Source organism: Vidua macroura, chromosome 3 (genome assembly GCF_024509145.1).
Source record: "Vidua macroura isolate BioBank_ID:100142 chromosome 3, ASM2450914v1, whole genome shotgun sequence".
Classification (NCBI taxonomy): domain Eukaryota; kingdom Metazoa; phylum Chordata; class Aves; order Passeriformes; family Viduidae; genus Vidua; species Vidua macroura.
Window position 1 is genome coordinate 18,068,638 of NC_071573.1, and position 20,174 is coordinate 18,088,811.

Genomic DNA, 20,174 nt, shown 5'->3' on the forward strand with positions numbered 1-20,174 from the left:
TGAGCTATGTGGGCCAGCAGTCCTGAAGGGACCCCTCTAGCTTGAAGTTATGCAAAACAGATTGTTTTAGACAGGTTTGCACAGAAAAGCACTACTAGGTAAGGTAAGCATCTGGTTGTAAAGAATTCACCTGTTGCAAAGTAGGCTAGCACTGATTTAAAGCAGAGCAACCCAAAGCAGGAAACCACATTGGTGAGACCTCTTGAGTTATTGAATTTATTTCTATTTACTTTTCACCACCCATATCAGACTCCAGACAGATTTACTAGAAATTCAAATAGATTATTGAGCAGAGCAATAGCCAGAAAAAGCTGCTGAGGATCTAGAAACAGCATTCCCTCAGTCTTCTAGGCCTCTCACATCCTCCTCAGCAAAAACTTAAAGTTAGGTCTGGACTAGACCATTTAGGTAGCAGAGACCTCAGCTGCTTTACAGGTGAAACAATATTCAGTTGCCTGAACTAAGCTTGCTGCTGGAGCATATAAAAGCATCACAGGAGGTGAGATTTGGGGTGCAGAGAGAGAGAGGGCTTAAGAGGCAGATTGCTCTGCGGTGCCACTAGAGTGCCTTGAGATCAAGTGTCTGTCTCCAATGAAGTCACAGGTTGGATGATGGGGGTCTGGGAAAGGCTGCGGTGGCAGCCACAAGTGAAGTGTTTCTCAGGAAAGCAAATAAAACCAAGACCCTGAAATAAAGTGTTTCCAAGACTGCACACCCCAAGCTCATTGCTCCCTGGAGCACTTTATTCAGAGGGGTTCAGTGGTGGGGTGCTGCAGAGATCCCCGCCTCGCTGCTTCCCGATTGGCCCACACAATTTCGTGAATGAGGAAATCAGTCTCCTGTTCCACCTCTGCGTGGCGGAGATCAAGCTCAGTCAAAGTCTTGTTGTTTGTCAGCCCTTCAAGCAGCTGCTTCCCACCATCCTGCAAAAGGATGAGAGGGGATGGTTAAAACAGAAGTGTATTTTTTCTTTTCCCTCCTCCCCAGGGCAACTTCTGCTGCTACCAGTAGGAGGTCCATGAGATGGTGCCAAAAGGGATAAAGGTCTCCGCCCAGGTCTGAAATGTTGCTCACAGGAGAAGTGCAGAGAAAGAGTGTAACCTTATGCAGCTCTCTGTGACATGACACATGCTAATGACTCCCTCTGGGTACCATGTCAGGAGTTCTCAAGCTCATGCTGGTTAATAACACATCTGGCAATGATAACCTGAGAGGAGTCTGCTCCTCCCTGTCCCCCCATTCCCAGCTTACTGCTGGCTGGGGACAAATGGATTAGAGCGCTGTTCCTCATCTTGGCAGTTGTGAGAGCCCCAGAACTGGCAGTTTTCTGTCTGGATGTGATTTCCCAGGCTGGTTTGGCTTTCCTGAGAGGAATATCTCATATAACTGAAGACCAGCCTTCATGAGACAGAAAATGTGAGGTAGACTTAGGGAGGCAACCCTCTCTGAGGCATAGCTCCCCCATACATGAAGCACTGTATTTAGGGATGTGACAATTGGAACTTTTTCCGCTGTTGCTATTCTCTTCCAAGTACCAAATACACTTCCTGTCCCTTCTCCTCCATCCAGATGTACCCCTGATCCCAACACCCTGCCTCTTAGCCCTTTTGCCAAAAAGGGCAGAGCAAAAAGGACTGCAAAGAGGTCTCTTTTTAATGGGCTACATAGGTCAGAATTGAATGCATCTCTAGCAAAACCCCCAATTTTCCCAAAGATAATACTACCAGCCACCTTTTGGGCTGCCATGGAACTTCACAAATGGGTAACAGGAGAGCTCATCAGAAGGAAAATACAAGCACAGAGATTATTATTTACTAAACAAATTTCCTTCTACCCTTTCCAACCTTTGCCCCCTTGTATCATTAAACTCAGATCCAGGACCATAAAACTGAGAACTCACAAAAGGTTTTCTGCCATCAAATCCTTTTAAAACCCTTGTCAAACACATTGATGCCAATATTCCTGCCAGCAGGGACAGCTGGTCTTGCTGTCTCTTTATTTGACAGTGAGAATAATCGAGGCAGCACAGAAAGTTTAAAAGCCATCATGATTGCTTTTGGCTGTCTAGTTTCAGATTTCTAAAGCTCTTTTTAATCAGCAAAAGAGAAGCAGTCTGTGGCCATGTTGCATACTGCTGCTCTTAGGGATGTAGTAAGATCTGTGGATGATATTCTGTCTAGAAAATGTAAGCCTGTTTTTTAGGAGCCACTTACAAGCACACAGACATGACACTCCTGACCCACCACACTGCTCCCGGGCCGCAGGGTGAGTTAAAGAAGCTCAACAACCAAGCCAATTTTCTAACAGTCTCCTCTGAGCGTATGATGGACAGGAGAAATTCTGGGAAGGGTGACACTATCTGTGTGCTGCTGAGTGACAGATGGCACAGCAGATACAAAACACAGAGGATATGCATGAGACCCTCATCTTATGCCGCCTATCATTAACTACACTCATGTGTGCAAAGCATCTGTGATTTTTCCCAGACATGCTTCCCGGTTTTCAGTTTCCTGGGGGGGAAAACCCCTCTCTACCCAAAAGCCCAAAGCCTCAAAGACAGATTCATCCCTATGAACAGAGCTAGATGTAACAAGTGAGGTAAATGCATGTTCATGCAGAGAAAGTGTCCTTCTCTTTCCTGACATCTGCTACAGTCTCTTCCCTGCTCACAACTGATTGTTATCATAGCAAGAATGCAAAATGAGGGATGCATTTGCCTCTGTAGCTTTGAGACAGGCTCAGGATCTGCTTTGCAAGACCACCACACAGGGTCACAGACTGCAAGCAGAAGAGGCTTCTCTTACCAGCCCTAAGTGGTTGCATGAGAAGTTGATGCTCCTCAGAGTGGTGTTCTGAGCCAGAACCTGGGAGAACACTGCCGCGGTTGGCTCTGACAGGTTATTACTTCCCAGATGCAGGGATTTCAGGCTGGTGTTGGTCAGCAGGGCATGGCCAATCGCCTCCCCACCTTTGTCCTCCACGAAGTTGAGGCGTAGATTCAGGGAGGTCAGAGTGGAGCTCTCAGCCAGGCCTTGAGCAAGAGCCTGAGCCCCCAGGTGACAGATCTGGTTGTTACACAGATTAAGGGTTTCTAATCTGCTGTGGCTGAGCAGCTTGCCAAGAGCTTGTGCCCCGTGGTCCCTGATGAGATTGTGGGACAAGTCCAGCTCCAACAAGCAAGGGTGATGCTGCAAGTTACGGGCCAGGAGCTTGATCTTGTCATCATCCACTTTGCTTTGTGTCAGCTTGAAAACCTGTGGGCATAAAAACCAGGGTCACTACAACAGGCAATGCTTTGGACTGAGCTTTGTACAAGATGATCACGGAGTTAAACCTATGGTCCACCAGACAGGATTCATCTCCCTTCACTTCAGACACCTTTAGCTAGCAGGCTCAAGTATTTGCTTTCCTAGTGGACTGATACTTCCAGCAAGCAGGCCGTGCCACTGATGTCCCATGCCTATTCTAGGGAAAAAGGGTTTGCCTCCTGGAAATACCTGTTCCTCTCCTCTGACCACACAAGATCTCTAACTGGGGGTTAAATTAAAGCAAGATAAAGCTGTCCAAACGTCTGCAGCAACTAGCAGTGGAACCCAGCCCAGATCACAGTCGAACCTGTCTGAATGAACATGTGCACCAATGATAACCACAGTACGATGTCCTGTGTGCCTGGGGCACCTTAACAGCCACAAGAGAGGTAATTTCTCTTCCAGAAGCCATATTTCCCAAAGCATGCCAGTCTGTGGGGAGTTCATCTAACATACTGTGGCTCCACTCTGGATAGCAATGCCCACTGATGTTTTGGAGGGGCTGAGTATCTGCACTGCCGTTGCCACAGAGCTGAAGATACTGTTAGTTCTTAGGAGGAAAATCCCTCATTGCTCTAAAGCAAGTGTGAGTGTTTCCCCACACTGTTTTTTGGGGTCTTTGCTCCTCTGGGAGAGGCTGACGTGCATTTACTGAGCAAAACTACCAAAAACTGCTTATCAAATGTTCCCTCTGGACTTTTCTTCTCCTCCCTCCCAGAACTATATGAGGAGTTAAAACAGTGGTGCCTCTTACGCTACAGGCAACAAGTTTTGTGGGAGCAAATATTTTTCTCATTGATCCCCTGACAACCCATTCTAACAAGGACACAGCAGAACAAGATACTCAGCACTAGGCCAGCAGGTTAACATCTCTGCACTCTGTCAGAGTCTGTAACTTGCAAAAGGAAGGGTGGTACCAGCAAGCAAAACTGGTCCCTATATTTCTATCCACGTGCAATTTGAAGATCTAGCTGAGGCAGTAAGGTTCAGTTTGCGGTATATTACTTTCAAGTTACGGCACATCTTCATGGTAGCAGCCAAGTTGGAGCAGTCCAGCTCAGTGAAGTTAAAGAGGCTCCACTCAAAGTTCATGCCACAGCTCTTCACACCATAAATGAGATGAAGCTCTTCAAGGTGAGGGAGAGCAGTAATGACATCTTTCAGGTCGTAATGATGCGTGTAGACCTCACTAATTTCAGCATCATCCTCTGTGTCAGAGAGGTCATTGCTCTCCTCCTTTTGATCCACCCGCAAAGGTGGCAGGAACTGATTGATCTCCAGTTTCCGCACGTAGTCTTTGCAGAGTGGGATGAGCTCTAGCACCTGCTTGGGGTCTGTGGTGTTAGGGATGAAAAACTTCAGAATGTTCTCCAGGTGACGTTCAAAGAACATCCGTTTCCAGCTGTCTCCATAGTTGGAGACGTCACACACTTGCCAGCGCTCCATACAGCACCTCTTCCAGTACTCCTCGTGGCTTACGATGTTGGCAGTCACAGTGAGTGGAAGGCTGGTGGAGAGCCTATCCACCACCTTCTTTTGATGCTCAGGCAGAAGACAGTTCAAAATAGGGTTCTCTGGAAGAGATAAAAAGAATGAGAGGTTGGTCTGGGCATAGGAACAATTGCTGGCACCATGGTTCTGCCCGGGTCCCCAGCTGTGTGCCCATGCCCTCCCCTCTGCTGATACCGGCTCTCTCCCTGGTTGCCAGAAGCTGGAACACAGAGCTAAGTTGGCAGAACACATTTGTACATTTCCATATATGATTTCTAACTTTTACAATGAAACATCAGTGTAATTGAGTTTACTCTCATAGTATTTGTGAACTATGCCAGAAACTGAGCTCCCCATTTAAACTTAGTCTGAATGCAGTTTATATTCAGGGCAGGAATTCTCCTCCCAAGAGAACTAATTCAGCCTTACAGTGATGGGAGAGCTTGGCCTGCCATTTGCTGAACTTTCTCCCTTTTGGTTTCTAAGCATATTGAAGAACAGTATTTGAGAACAACTGTGTGCTTTTCATGCAGGTCCTTGTGCCTGTTTATCTTAATTCAAGCATCAGTCTTACCTCAAATTGATTCCTGTTCCTTTTTGCTGAGGCACACTCCTAGCTTTTAGGTCCATCTTGTTTAAATAAAAATTCTGTTTTCCCAGGTACTCTTTCCCCTGAGTCTCTTTCCCAATGCTTGCCCTAAGTCTCAGCTCACTTCTCTGGTGGAAGATTTTGTGCTCAGAAATGCCAGAGAAAAGCCACATATACTCACACCATGTATATTTGGTTATGTGTACACAGTTGTGTTGAGTAACATAAATCATCAGTGAAGAAACTTATCTGTGCACAGGAAACCAGATTATGAAACACAAAGTGGGATTAGCTTTATAGTTCCTCTCTTTCTGGGGTATTCCCTTCCTAAGGGCACTGATAGTTTTACCACAGCCTCTTCATGGAGTCTATTTTCCAGTGTCCCACAGCTGACACTGTGGTGACCTTCTCTGCAAAGCCCCACAACACAAGCAGAGGTGGGACACATATGGGCAGGGCTGGGCTAGCTTCACTTAGGCTCATTCAGGCTCCACTGTGGGCAAGGTGCAGCCTCACAGCTCAGGTAAAAGCACAGGGGTTCCCATGAAAATGAGCACACTGCTTTTATGTGTGCACAGTGCAGGTCCAATGCATTTGGCATCAAACTGACTGATCGGGCTGCTGGGACTGCAAGGTTGTCCCAGCTCAGAGCCTCAAGTGCCTTCAGCTCCTGGCATAAGGCAGCACTGAGCTCCTCTGTACTGTCTTACAGTCCCAGTGCGGACATAGCCTTAAAACTATCTTTGGTCTTTGCTGCCACTTCACTGAGTCAGCCAAAAAGACAGGCTCTTCTTTTCCCCCTCCCAGTCAGTTCTCAGATGAGACATGCTTCTTCTGTTTTGCTGTGTTTCATCAGTCCACCTGCTTCAAAAGCACATTCCCTGCCTGAGGATATAACTTGTCACATCACCACCAAAAGCCATGGAGGAGGGCTGAGCCAGTGAATACAATACTGAGATGATAGCTCCTCTGGGCAGGGAGCAATTCTGCATCTCTTTGTACAGCATTCAGTACAACAGGGCTCCATCCTCGAGCGCTGCCCTAACGTCTGTATGAATCAAGAGCAGGAAATAGCAACTGCACAGCCCCAGTCATGGTTGAGGTGAGTCCAGAAGAGCATGGATGGAAGAAGATGTGATAGAACAAGGTCAGTACAGAGTCACATTCTGGAGTGCAGCCCAGAGGACTACAGCCATTCCTGGAGTGTACAAATACATACTTAGCAACTAAACAGTTTGTTTAACTGGCTGCCCAAGGGGATATTTCTCCCCATCTGTTGCTTTGGCAGGGCTGGGTGCCACACTGCCTTTCAGATGCATCTGCCTGCCTTGTTGACCCTCTGCTCTCTGGGACTGACCCTCTCTCCGTGTGTCCTAGAGTAAATGTGCTCCCACTTACTTTCGAAATTGTGAGCGATGTGCTGGAGGCAGAGCTCAGTGAGGTGGGGGACAGTGACCAGGGACCAACTGAGATCCTCAGTGATGCAGCGGCGTGTGTAGAATGAGCCATCAGTGAGGTTGGCCTGAGGTGGACATGGTGAGGGAATGCCTCTGCTCTTATCACCAGCTTCTGGCTGCTGCATCCTTGCTCAGGATTTACTTCTCCTTCAGGAGAAGCAAGGGGAAACTTCCTTGAGAGTCACCACTACGTGGTTACCTGCAAAATAAAAAGGCAGCTTTAGAAAGAAGCTAGCAATATTAATGGTCAGCTCACACTGCTCTCCTGTAACACACTTGCCCTTTGCCTGCCTCCTCTGCTTTGGACTGGAAACACTGCAGCCAAACAACTATTACTTAGCCTCATCTTTATACCCTGCCCTGTGCAAAGAGGTCTCTAGGCACCACATGCAATAAGGAGATAATAACGTGGTGTTAATTCAGAGTGCTGTTGAAGAGGATGGACAGGAATTGATTGTTTACTGTCTTTTCCAATAAAAGTAATAGGGGAATCTGGCAGGAGCTAGGCTTAAAGGTTTCTTCACACAGGCTACAGTTGAACTGGGAAATTCCTTGCCACAGGATGCTGTGGATGTTAGGAGTCTGCAGACTCTAAGAAAAGTCCATGGAAGAGAAACCCTTTGAGAATTATGAACTACACACAAGTCATGTGGCTCAGTGTGAGCAGCTGAACAGAGCTGGAGGTGGGGAGAGTATTGGAGGAAAGAAAACACACTTGTATTGTTTTTCTACTCTTCTCCAGGTGTCTGCTTCTAGCCACTGTCAGAGATGGGTTTTTGGGCCAGCCTGGTTTGATCTGGTATGCCTGTTCTTATGACTCTCTAAAGACAGATGCTTTACAGATGAATACATTATAAGTGTAATCTTTTCCTGCTTTTCTCCATTATTCTTTGGCTGAACTCCTTCCAAACATCTATTAACAGATGAGATGGGTCAGACCTGTTCAGACCATACTGAGCCTAAGCAGATATGAGCTAAAAGAACGAGCCTGGAGCAGAAGGAAGGATGCCTGGCCCTATTAACTTTGCAGAGCTTTCCCAGACCAAAGTTTTCCATTTGCTGTTTCCTATTCCAACCTCAAGGCCAGCACTCTCAGAATCCCACACATATGGTTATTGCCTGGAAGTCCTAATGGTTCTCAAACCAGCCACTCTGAAAGAGGCAGAAAAGACACCAGGAAGGAATCGTCCACCTGAGTTCTGGGTTCCACAAGAGCATCTAGGTCTGGTGAGCATCCCCCAGGGCATTCAGACCCATGCTGATCCTTACTGGGGCTAACTGGACTTAAGAGGGCTGCAGCACGGGGCTGGGAGGTTACAAGCTGCAGGACACCTAAAAGAAGCATGAGGCAGAGGTGGATGGCAATGTCAGAGGTGAGAACAGCTTCCTGCATGACCAAGAGGATATCTCAGGGCACTGGTGGCCTTGCACCACCATACGGTCAAAGGATCCTGTGGAAGGATAACTGCCATGTAGTGTCTTTGGCCACCATATCCCTCACCTGAAAGGTGGTTTGATCCCAACCAGCTCCTCCTTTGTGAGCGATGTGATCAAGACAGTGGTCCCTAGATTAACCATTTTAGTACTTCTTTCCCCTGCACAAGGTTGCTCCTTTCACCTCTGCCTTCCCAGCTCATGCTGCTTCTGCCAGCACTTCCTTCTCCCTGAAAGCTTTGGAGCTGGCTTTGCTAGTGTTACTCCCTCTGCTCTCCTCCTTCCCCCTCCAAAAGGCATCTGAGATAGGGCCTGCAAAAGAGGGAAGAGAGGAGATCTGTGAAATGCTGTGGTCTAGAAGAGAGGAGCAAATGATTAATGCTGTAAATATGTCAGCAAAAGCTTCTTCAAATGCACTTGAGGCAGGCCTGAGAGGGACAGTCAGGAAAGGGTGGGGATGGCAGTGGCAGGGCATTCTCTGACCCACAGCAGGAGGATGAAGGATGCCAAGGACAGGGAAGCTGATTTCCTGGGAGGCAGTGGTGTACAGATGACAAAGGTAAAGGCTGATGAAAAAGGGAGCCTGATCTGATGAAGGGTGGAAGTGGAAAGAGAAAGAATAAGTGTTAGGCAGCTGTGAGAATGCTGGGAATCCTTTCCCTGCAAAGATCCTTGTGCCTAAGGAAGGTACTATGATGATGGGCCACCTTTCAGGGGGAAAAGAAGAGACCTGATTCTTCACAGCACACTAAGCCAGCTGAGACCCAACTCCTGGTGCTCGATGGACTTCCATAGAAGGGCAAAACACAGCTAGAAGGCAGTGAGGTGGCATTAATAGAAGTGACTGGGAAAATTGTTTTCTCCTTGCTCAGTCCTTTGTCCTATTCAAAAAGCATCTGTATCATTTTGTCCCCCGGGCCAGTCACAGCTGATTGGAGCTTCTGATGGCTTTCCTGACCTTTTGGAAACAATCATTAAAAGCCAGCTGTTGAGGAGAGCCAGTGCAGCATTGGTGGCCTAGGATTGTTTCCTGTCTGTTCCAGCAGATGATGGGATTGCCTGTTTACCGATGGCAGGTTGATTTTCAGAGGGCAGGTAACCCATGGCACATGCAGGGCTGCCAAATGGGCTCCAAGAGTCTGGGCAGGAGACACAGCTGTCCTGAGGCAGAGCTGCCCAGGCTGCTGAGAGGCTTTCCCTTGATCTGAGCCCCAGAGCAAGTCAGCTCAGCTGACTCCACCATGCCCACTTGTCATTCACTATGAAGCAAACAGGAGCAAGGCTGCAAAACATCAAAATCAACCCCATGCCTGTGGTGCCAGGTCTGACCCTGAGCCACTGCTCCCAATACATCCATTCCCACCACACCAGCGTGGTGAACACAAACTGCCAGGTGCCCTTACTACCAGGGAAGGGACTCCTTCACTGCTCACTCCCTCTGCCTCAGCTGCAGGAGTCTCACCCAGCCAGAGCTGAGACTCTAAGCCACTTTCTAGAGCCAGGTTTGCTAAGCACGTATTTAAAGAGAGGGGGAGCACCATAATTCACTATCAATAAACCAAGTCAACACTGTTAATGCATGCTCCTTCCCACCCACTCTGCATACACATCAGTCACCTCTCCTAAAAAGGCTTTATTAGACAATATACAATGAACAGAGCCATGTAGTAAATTCCCAGTTTTTGTCATTTAACACCCAGATTAGACTGAAAAGTAAATAATGCTTGAACTTCTTAAAAAAATAAAGGAAATCACACTTCCCTTCCCCTGGAGGAACTGACAGAAATCTAGTCACACAACCAAATTATGCTGCTACTAACATGCCTTACAAACATTCTTCAGCTAAACCTGTTTTGATCTGGAAATAAAAGATTTTTGCTCTTTTCATTCACACCAAATCCCAGAGAGACAAAAAAAAAAAAAAAAAAAAAGAGCTGCATGAAAACTGGCGACCTTTGGCTGATGCTCCTACCAGGATTACAGAGATCCAAGAAATGGAACAGTAAACACTGTGCTTACTGGAGAGTTTGTAAGAGCAGGATAAATTATTTCTGAGGGTGGTTATGCCCCAGCCAAGATTACATTTCCACTGAAGTTCTGTCTGCCTACTAATTGAGGAAGCTCTTATGCCACTGCAGCAGCACCCTGAAAATGCCAGTTGTTCTGCAGGTGTGCTGACCTTAATGCCGTTACCTGTAGTCCAGGCAAGTCATCCCGAGTCTGGCTAACACCACTGATCCCACCAACACCTGTGGGGACTTGCCATGCCCTGTGGCACTTTCGAAGGCTAATGCTAAATGTGCATTAGGATACTGTGTTGGAGGCTAAGCCTGGGCCTGAGACACTACAATGGGCTTTAAGTGAATTTAAAAAAAAAAAAAAAAGTACCAAATGAGGAATCTATTTAGCTTCAGATATAATAAAAATTGTCTGTAATGGCCGTTTGGGAATTTGGTTAATGTCACCACTGTAATCCTGGCGGTGTGAAGGGCCAAAACTGCGGTCCTGCATCTCTGTCAGCATGACCTGTGAAGGGCCACTGCCCTAGTGTCAGAAAAACAAAAGCCCTTTCGGACCTGAGCAGTGCCCACCGCAGCCCCTCTGCCGTGCCAGCCCCGGAGGCTGAGAGGGGTCCCGTCCCCGGGGGGGGCAAGGAGAACGCCTGGTGCTGCTGACCGCCGCGGCCCCCGCCAGTCCCACCAGCCCAGCTCCGTGGGATGCCGGCCCTGCGCTCCCTCCTGCCAGCCAAGCTCCTCTGCAGAGACCCCGAGAGGGAAGGGGACACATCGGCGCGGCCGCTTCGTCACGAGTCAGACCTGCGAACCGCCGGGGGAAGAGCCCGCTCACGGGCGCTGGGCGTCCCCAGCCCCGGCAACGCCGAGGGGCACCGGGGCCTGAAACGCGCGGGGTCCCTCCCGACACCTGGGCCTGGGGGATTCGGCTGCCGGCTCTGTCCTGCTGCTGCGGGGCAGGGAACGGAGCGGGACCGGGACCAGCCCGGCCCCTGCGCTCGCCACCGCCGCTGTCGCCACGGACGCGGCCGTTGCCGGGGCGGGGCTCCCGCGGGCTGCGACCCCCGGCCGGGCACGCGTGGGGCTCGTGGGGAGCCGGTCCCCGTCGCGCTGCGGGTTCCCGGCCGCGTCCGAGCCAAGCCCATGCAAGGCGCGGTGCTCCGCGGCCGCTGTCACGGGGCCTGCCCACTGCCAGGGCGTGCGGGGCGGCAAGATCCAGCAGGCAGGCACGGGACGGGATTTGGAATGGCGCTCCCCCGTCACCCCGCCCCGTGCAGCTGCTGAGAGTTAGTGCTTGGTGAGTAGGAGCCACCTCTTCTAGCACAGAGATGTGTGAGCTCACCACCATGCTCCACGAGTGCTGGGTGGGAAGGGAACATTTGCCGAAGTCCTGGACACTCCTGCAGCAACAGCAGCAACTGCTGTGGCATCATGGAAAAAAATGGGGCAAGGGGTGCAATGCAAATGGTTTGGTACCAGTCAGTATTCAAAGGGTGAATACACCGCTATTCTCAAGATACCCGTTTCCTTGCATGTTTGTATGGCTAAAGGTACACTGTCTGTGCCTGAAATAGGCTTGCTTCAAGGCCTCATATTTTGGGGCAGAATGACATCACAGGCCATCTGAGGGGGAGGAAAGGAAATCTGAGAACTCCACTGATGGCAAGAAGATCTTGGTCCATCTGCTGCATGTTCGTCTCTTCTCCTCAACCTGTTCGTTTTTCATTCTGCTGTTAAGCATCCTCTACAGAGGTGGGGAAAGACCAGAATCCTCATCAAAACACACATCATGCTGTGGAGTATAAAGAGTAAACAAGGGGATGAAAACATGCATCTCCTCTTTCCCATTTCTCAGATCTAAGTGTTGCAGTATTTGCCAGGGCATTTCCAGCCTGAGACAGGTTTTTCTTTCACTCCTTTGGAATGCTGATGTACTGGGCACAAGAGGAGTGCAGCCAGCCTGTGCCCTGTGGGAGCATACATAACACTGGTGCCAGCTCTCATGATAGTCCTGCAAGTCCCATAATAGCTGGCAGTTTTAGGAAGCTGTGCTGACTTTCGTATAAAATTTACCTTCTGGTCATGAAGAAGATGTTAAAAGCTTGATCCCAGATCACCCTAAAGGCTCGGCAACAAAACAATAAATGCAAAGAGGCATAGATTAAAAAAAAGGATCAAGACTCTGAGGCTTCTTTGTGAATTTCAAAGATGGAAAGTTAGACCTTGGCAGCAATGTACTTCTTTTTCTAGGTGTGGCCTGATTCTGTCACTCAACTCCCCAGAAGACAGTGACACTGCCTGTGAGTCAAGCTGGTGCTCAGCACAGTGGGGTAGTCAGAAGGCTTGCAAAGCCCTTCACAAACGCTGGCCTCACACTGACCGTGTTACTCCTGGGAACACATCTCCAGGGCTTTTGAGACCTTGAAAAGCAGAAATGAGAGCAACATGAAGCCAGGGATATTTTCTCTTGCACTGATTTCTGTGCATACATTTGGTCAGACTCTTGAATTGCAAAGGAGATAGCCAAACCAGATCCACAGAAATAGCACCCCTGAGTTGTCTGCATAACAGTGATCAGTTTCTGAGCTGAGCCTTCAGCAAGCCATCAACACTGAAGTTTTCAGCCCACCTCATGGCCAATATGATGCAAATGTCATGTTTTGGAGACTTCACAGTCCAACGGAGTTCAGCTGTGTCTACCCAGTCATTGATTCCCAGAGACAACAGTGCCCAATATTGCAGCCAGTTGTCAAAATGGATGCAATCAGGTGTTGAATCATATGCTGAAAAGAGGTAGTGATAGTTCAAAAATAGCTATGTTAACTCTTTCTGTACCTTAGCATTTATTTCCAGTGGGAAATGTAGACATTAGTGTTGTTCCCAGTGGGGTATGCAGTGTCAGTTGCTCCTTAAATTCTGTGGAGTAGGGATGCAGGGTAAAACATTGCATCCATTTCCATTCCCATCCCCACTGCTGACAGCTAACAGTGAGGATGAGGGAAGGTACTGCTTCCTGGCCCTAGTGACTAAAGTCCTACCAGCAGACCCCAGGTACCCTCTGTATCCCTCCAGCTACCAGGTTTCAGATTTCCCCTAGACAGCACCTGTGATGGTGTTGTGCATTATCAGCTCTGCCAGCTTTGCCTGGAGTTGGAGGACAGTGTAACAACAGTCAAACCTCATATCACAACAAATAAATTGGACAGGAGCCAGTTCCTGCAGTGTCTTGTGTGGGAGGAACACATCCCACAGGGCATCTTCTGCTGCTAATGTGAAGATTCAGGTGCTGTTCTGGAAACAAAGCTGTGGCTCTAGGATGACAACCTTTTTTAGTGTCCCAGCGTGATGGACTAGAAACATTATCCTTCCTGGCTTTGCCCAGCCACCAACACATCCTGCAGCCAAGCATTTCTCCTCTCCATCTTCCTCTCCCTCTCCTTCTCTCCAGTTACACCAGCACCAGCTGTCTCTTCAGTGACTTCAGGAACACATCTGGTGAGCTTTCTCCCCACAGCAAGTAGCAGGCTGTTTGTTTGCAGTGGCAGCTTGAGGTAGGAGTGAAAAAAGCACCTCTGTGCATGTATCCTCCTGGTCAGCTCTGCTAGTGCATCTCCTGCAGCCTGCAGTGTCCTCACATCACACCATGATGGCTCTAAGTCACCACACCAGTCCAGGATGTAATTTCATTTGAGTCCTGTGCTCCATGTGGGGCAGCCTCTCTAGCTGATGCCTGCAGCAAGGCAACCTCCATCTGTCAGATGTGGTTCATCTCTCTGTGGGGAAGAACCATGGGCACAGCTGAAGGTCAGGTTGGAGAGGAGCCTATTGGTGTTTGATATCTCCCTGACACCAAAGGGATTCATTAGGGTAGGAGCCAGCAAGGTTTGTCCTCGGCACTGGTGCAGTCCTCTGTCATTAATGGCTTCTACCCTTTCAATGAGGAGCACAGAAAGTTGCCAAAACTGGGCAGGACTCAGAAAATTGAGGATGCTGAGGAGCAGGGACTGGCTCTAAAGCTCTATTTCCAGGACCTCCTCTGGCTGTCTCCCTGCAGCTCTTGCTGGAAAACACTGCTAACAAGCAGCCAGCAGCTCCTGGAGTCCTGGGGGAAGCAGCAAAACAAATGACATCCTGGAAAGAGGAAAATTGCCCCTGTACAGCCAGTGCTGAAGGATGGGGGAGCAGGATGCTCTCTGTGCTGCTGCTCTCCCAAAGCTTTCTGCTCTCCCTGGGTCGCAGCAGGAACCGTGCAGCTGCTGACAGCTATTAATAGATGGAGAGAACGTGGGCTCTTTTTCCTACTGCTTCCTGGGATGAATGGTAATTACCCTTAATGAGACTGGATTTGGTTCTACCTCCTACCTTCCAGCCCCCTTGCCTGCGCTGGCAGGGAGAGACCAGCCCATCTGCTGCCTGCACTGGCTCTGTGGGGAGCAGAGCTTGACAGCAGGAGTGGAGGCTCATCTCCCCAGGACATCCCACAGGCCTTGCTCGTGGATGCTGGGCACAGGGCAGGAGGCAGAGCCTTCCAGCTGACAGGCTGCAGCAGCTCCCTTTAGCCTGGCCTTTCCAGAGGCACACAGGAGCCCTGTGGGGGTGAGATAAATGATCCCACCACAGGCTGAGGGTGCAGCTGGCTTGGATCCTCTCTCTTTGAGATTAATTAAAGAAATAAAACAGGGGAACAAATAATCAGGGAATCTGTCCTGTTGCTATGATTGGCATCCCCATCGTCATGCATCACATCAAGATTTGTGAAAAGGGGTATCCTTCCTCCCTTGCTGGTGCAAAACCAGTCCCAGAATATTCCTGGACTTGGCCCCCATCTTCCACAGGGCACAGTCTAGCTGCCATAGGGTTAATCAGGATATGACCTGCACAAGTGAGATGGCTTTGTTGTCACACCACCGTGCCTCTGGCCTGAACTCTGAAGCAGGAAGGTTTCCTTCATTCAGATTACTTCAAAAATATTTCATAAATAGTGCAGGAGGTTTTCTTCATCCACTGGGAGGCTGTGCCTCCTAGTAATCACCTCCAAGTAGATGGATGCAAATGTTAAATCTTTCTTTTACATTCCAGACTCTGGCTCTGGGGCAGGATATCCTCTTGAGGATAGCCTCAAGGCTGCACTTCACAACCCCTCCTCTGTGCTGTCCTTCCCATCTGGACAGCCATAGTGCCTCAATGACTCTTTACCGCTCCCTGAAAACTTAGAATTTTCTTTTCTTGGGTCAGCTTAGCTGGTAACACTTTCCACCATGGGACCCCCTTCCCTTCACTGACCCTTGCTGCTTGCATTAGGGCAAGAGGTAAAAGGCTCCCCTATTTGCCAAGCTGAAACTTCCCAGGCAAGACAGTTTATTTGCCTCTTAGTTTTTAATTAGTTTCTTTCCAGATCATATGTTTTCTTAACTGAATCACAAAAACCTTCCTGCAGGCAGGATCTGTGATCTGTGCCCAGGCACCTACTGGTTCCCATTTGCAAACCCCTGCCTCCTTGCTTCTGGAGCCCTCTCTTTTTCCCTCTCTCCGAGATCCCTCCAACGTCAGACCAGAAGTTTCAAGTCCCTCTGCTGACTCCCACTCAGCCCCTTGTGTTGCATCCAAGTGCCAGATGGCACTCTAGGATCGAGAAGGAGCTGTGCCAGGCTCCCCTCCCTTTCTCTCCACCCTTCAATCTAGGGAAAAGAGACAGAGAAACAGCACTGCCAGATTTCAGGCTGCCGTGTTTGTGCTAGCTTCTGTGGTCTTCAGCCCCAGTTGCAGTGGGATTGACATGGGAGGTACTGCCACTACCCTGGAGCAAGGGGTGCCAGGGAAGAGAGGACCTACTCTGAAGCTCCCCTCTGTGCCCAGCTCTGTGTTATAATTAATTAATTAACCAACGCTGAGGAGACAACAACAGCCACTGCTTCCTCCATGCTCCCCAGCCCTGCTTCCTTCTTGTTGGAAAATGTCTTGTTTGTCTGGAGCTGCTGACCAGCACTGGGTAACTGCCTGCAAAGGTCTGCAGGTCTGAAGGTTTAACAAGCTCCTCTTGGGCAGGACAAGTGCCCAGGCCCCCTGTATTGAAATGAGGAGGAGGAGGAGGAGAGGAAAAGCAGAGCAGCTGCCCTGCCAGAAAGAGGCTGTGAGCAGCAAAAACATCCTGTTTGTGACTCCTGCTGGGAGCATGGGGTTGTGTTTGGACAGCAGAAGGAACTTGGGGAGGATGTGATCAGATATTCCCAGCCTTTCTGCTTCAGATAGCTGTGTTAGCACAGTACCTGCTGCTTTTGGCTCAGAACTGGCTGGCCCCTTGAATAAACCCTCCTTTCCTGGAGGGACTCTGGCACTTTTTGCTGGCTATTCTTGATACTCAGGGATGGGCATCTCCATTAGTACTGCCTCAGCTCCAGGGTCTTTGCTGTTACTACTGTGTCACGGCAATCCCCAGAGGTCCTGTCCCTGGAGCATGTGTCTCCTCACTGCCAGGTTGCTGTCACTCAACTCCACGGAGGGGATGAGGAAGACATGACCCTTAGTAGAGTCCAGGAGGAGACATGCACAAAAGATATGAGATGCATCCTGCTGCAAGAGGGCTGGTCACGAGGGCAGTAATTAATAAAAAAACACTGATCACTGAGATTTTGCTAGCCCTCCTCCTCAATTCCTGGTGAATGAGGTGCTGTTGTGTCCTTGCTAAGGATGCCAGCTGTGGCCAGCTTCCCTTGGCCATGCTGGTTACATTCTGCCCTGCCCTGTCTACCTGGCTGCAGGGCTCTGTGACAGGGAGACATGGCATCACCACTCGACCAACCTGGCACTGGCCGTGTGAGCCAAGTTGGGGTGCCATGCAAGAGAAGAGAGCTGGCTGCATATTTGGTTGGAGGAGGGAAAGCTTCTAGTTAGTGACTTCTATTCCTGTCTGGGCTTGTTGCAGACTTCACGACATTCAGAGCAGGTGTGAAGCTTTTCCCTTACCAGCCTGGGGATGAGAGTTAGTGGGAGGCTGTTTTCCAGCACTCTCATGAAGATGATCCATTGGTTTTACATTGGTCTCTTTTTTCCCACAGGATGGTTCATGATTTGCATTTTAGCTTGTGACTCTGTGTCATTCCCTTCCCTGCCCCAATTTCCACCTCTCCTTGTTGTGCTGTATTTAGATAAATCCAAGTGCTTGCCACAGTCTAGGTGCTCTAGAGGGACATGAAGCAGGATCAGGTCCTACAGCACAGGCAGTGCACCATGAGATTTTGAAAATTCCAGAGAAGGCAGTGCATCATCTTTCCCTTGTTTGGCCACCAGAAAGCAGCTCAGAGGTCCATGATTCTTGTTATATTTGAAATGAGGCATCCTCCCTGCTTGCCTTATTTACCTTCAAGGCCAGCTGGGCTGTGATATCCTTTGCAGAGGGAATAACCAACACCCCTCACAAGTAAATACCCCTTCCCTTGGAGACTGGGATGCTTCCTGGAGCTTGACCCACAGAAGGAGAGGACTGGGAAGGGGATCACTTGGGCTGTGTGGCCTCGGGAGGTGGGGGCACATGGGGAAGGAGGTACATTTTCCATCTCAGACCCTTGGTGTCTCCCAGGAGCAGCTCCATATATATCTTGTATCAGGAGTTCAAGGGCCTGGTGTAGGACAACTTGCAGGAGCAGAAGGGGGCCCTGTTCACCCCATGAGGGTGAGAACAGCAAGAACAATGTCGGGGCGGTCGCTGTGGTGGGAGTTGGACACTGATGGGACAGGACAGCCTGGGAGCCTGCGCGCCAAGGGCTGCTGAGTTGACGCTGTCCCTTGGTGCCCTCTTCCCAACCCAGCGGAGCCCAGCACCGGTAGAGCTGTGGAGCTGCCAGCTGCCATCACTGTCCCTCCAGAGCCATGCTCTGTGACAGATCTGCTTCCTGCCGCTGTGCCCAGCTCCCGGGCACTCCCTGGCCTCACTGCAGGGGATGGGGGCCATGGCAGAGCCACGGCCCCCTTGGTGCTTCCCTTCAGGGCTCGGCTGGTGGAGCAGGGCCCCAAAGCATCGTGCCGTGTGCTGAGGGGAGCTGGGTGCACGCTGGCCCCCCTGCAGCTCTCTGCCACCACCTCCCTGAAAGTCTCTGCTGTGTTTGCAGCATTGCAGGCTGGCTCCCGGAGAACCACAGGGCTTCCCTCTTGTGCCCCGTTGCTGCATCCGGGTTATGCTGGTAAAGGGAGCTGGACTGGCATGCTGCAGGCTCTGCCTGCAGCTGCTGAGCCAGGCTCTCTGGAAACCCTACACTTGAGGATTTGTTCAAGGGTCAGAGATTGCCTGATGCCTGCAGGGTGCTTTTGAACGTGCAAGAAGCAACCTGGAGTGTTCCCAAGGACTTTTGCAGTGCCAGCAATGTGCCAAGCCTAGCTGCTGCCTCTGTGCCTGGTCTGTCCCTGGGTTATGCCCTGTGGTGCTTCCTCTGGACCAGTGCAAAGCTTTCCATCCCTGATTCTAAGTCCAGCTGTCCCCCTCCACTGTGAGGCCTCTGGCTCTCCTGCTAGGGCCAGCTCATCCCTCTCAGCTGTGGTTTTTGGCTGCACTGCTTGGTGGGTCTCTCCTTCTTCCATCTCCCTGGCTGGGTGCCCAGGGTGATGCTGCTCGCCCAGGGCTGGGAAGCCCAGCTGCAGTGCCCTCACTTGCTGTCTTTTCCACACAGAGATGCCAGTGTGCAAGCTCCATTGTTGTAGATGTCGGCGAACCCGATGGGAAGAATGATGATGTCTAACTCCATTTCAGAAAGCTGAATGATTGCTTTATTATAATTATGTTATAATACATTAATATGCTATATAAAAGAGGATACTAAATACTACATGCTACTTTCTCTAACTATCATATCTAACTAACTCACAACTCGTGACCCTGTTCTCCAGAGCCCAGACACAGGTGGATCCGATTGGCTATCAGGCCCAAACAATCCACCATGGTCCAACCAAGCGCTCACTCTGGGTAAACAATTCTCCAAACACATTCTACAAGAGAAAAACAAGGAGCAGAAATAGAAATTGTTTTCTCTTTCATTTCTCTCTGTGCATCTCAATAAAAAATCCTGAGAGAGAGAGAAATGTGCTTGCCACACTCCATGGCCCTCAGATGTGCACGGGAGGGGGGAGTCACTTCTCCCAGAGCCTGCCTCTGGTAGGGAGGGGTGGTGCCCGTGGTGGGGACACCCCAGACATCCCAGCTCATCCTGCTGCTGCAGTGCTGTGAAAGACAGCAACTCTTGGGTCACTCTTGGGGCAACCAGCTCCAGCAGGAAGCTCTCCTGGCTCTCTGGATGTCCAGTCTGTTCCAGGTGGGTGATTCCTGTGTATCTAACAAGGCAGGGAAAGAAAATTAAAAGCCCAAGTGAGCAAAGCAGCCAGGCTGAGCCAGGAAACGTCAGAAATGCCTCTGTCAACACTGCGGCTGAGGCAAGCAGGCAGGCAGGCAGCTTCTTAATTATTGATGGTGCTTATAAATAAATGCTGGGGTAGGGAGGAGAAGGTTATAACAGAGCAGAGGAGCCACTACTGGGTGGGGGAGGGAACCTGAGAACTTGCTTGTTTTAAAGGTCATTTAGTTTTGCCTGTTTCCCCTTTTTTTCTGTAAAACTCAGTGATATTTGAGTTGGTGGATTATCTTCCCTGTGCATCTTCTTCTTGCACCTGCCTAACCTGGCCATCCAGGAGGAGGAGAGAGGAAAAACACCCATGAGGGCAGTGAGAAAAAGAAGGGGGAGGGAGGGAGGAAACATTGTGTGGAATGTGGGACAAACAGGCAAACGAGGAGACAACGAAATTAGTAGAGCAGCAAATCCCAACCCGAGTGTAAATAATTTTTCACCATGTGAAAAGAAGGTCTACGTAGGCTCAGATTTATCTTCCTGTTCCTGGAGCT

General features: G+C 49.8%; 1 protein-coding gene across 5 annotated transcripts; it reads right to left on the bottom strand.

The window, feature by feature from the left end:
* Positions 1 to 716: 716 nt before the first annotated feature.
* TCTE1 (t-complex-associated-testis-expressed 1) lies at positions 717 to 11,318 on the bottom strand. Of its 5 annotated transcripts, none has more exons than XM_053973194.1 (6): positions 11,096 to 11,318; positions 8,464 to 8,591; positions 6,787 to 7,044; positions 4,314 to 4,882; positions 2,805 to 3,254; positions 717 to 923 (listed from the first exon to the last, which is right to left on the bottom strand). In XM_053973194.1, exons 3-6 carry the CDS (start codon positions 6,968 to 6,970, stop codon positions 747 to 749), a joined length of 1,380 nt encoding a protein of 459 aa, XP_053829169.1. In that variant the 5' UTR covers positions 6,971 to 7,044; positions 8,464 to 8,591; positions 11,096 to 11,318; the 3' UTR covers positions 717 to 746. The 5 variants fall into 5 exon arrangements, with proteins under 5 accessions (XP_053829169.1, XP_053829167.1, XP_053829170.1 ...); XM_053973192.1 differs by having other exon boundaries at positions 8,347 to 8,591; XM_053973195.1 differs by having other exon boundaries at positions 8,347 to 8,591; positions 11,202 to 11,280.
* Between the last annotated feature and the right edge of the window lie 8,856 nt (positions 11,319 to 20,174).

What these genes read in the sequence shown, in the direction of transcription:
- TCTE1 (XM_053973193.1), bottom strand. Translation starts at nt 6,970, where the DNA reads ATGCAGCAGCCAGAAGCTGGTGATAAGAGCAGAGGCATTCCCTCACCA. An exon ending in CATCGCTCACAATTTCGAAA is followed by an intron (nt 4,883 to 6,786) that starts GTAAGTGGGAGC and finishes TATCTCTTCCAG; the next exon opens with AGAACCCTATTTTGAACTGT. An exon ending in CATGCAACCACTTAGGGCTG is followed by an intron (nt 924 to 2,804) that starts GTAAGAGAAGCC and finishes ATCCTTTTGCAG; the next exon opens with GATGGTGGGAAGCAGCTGCT.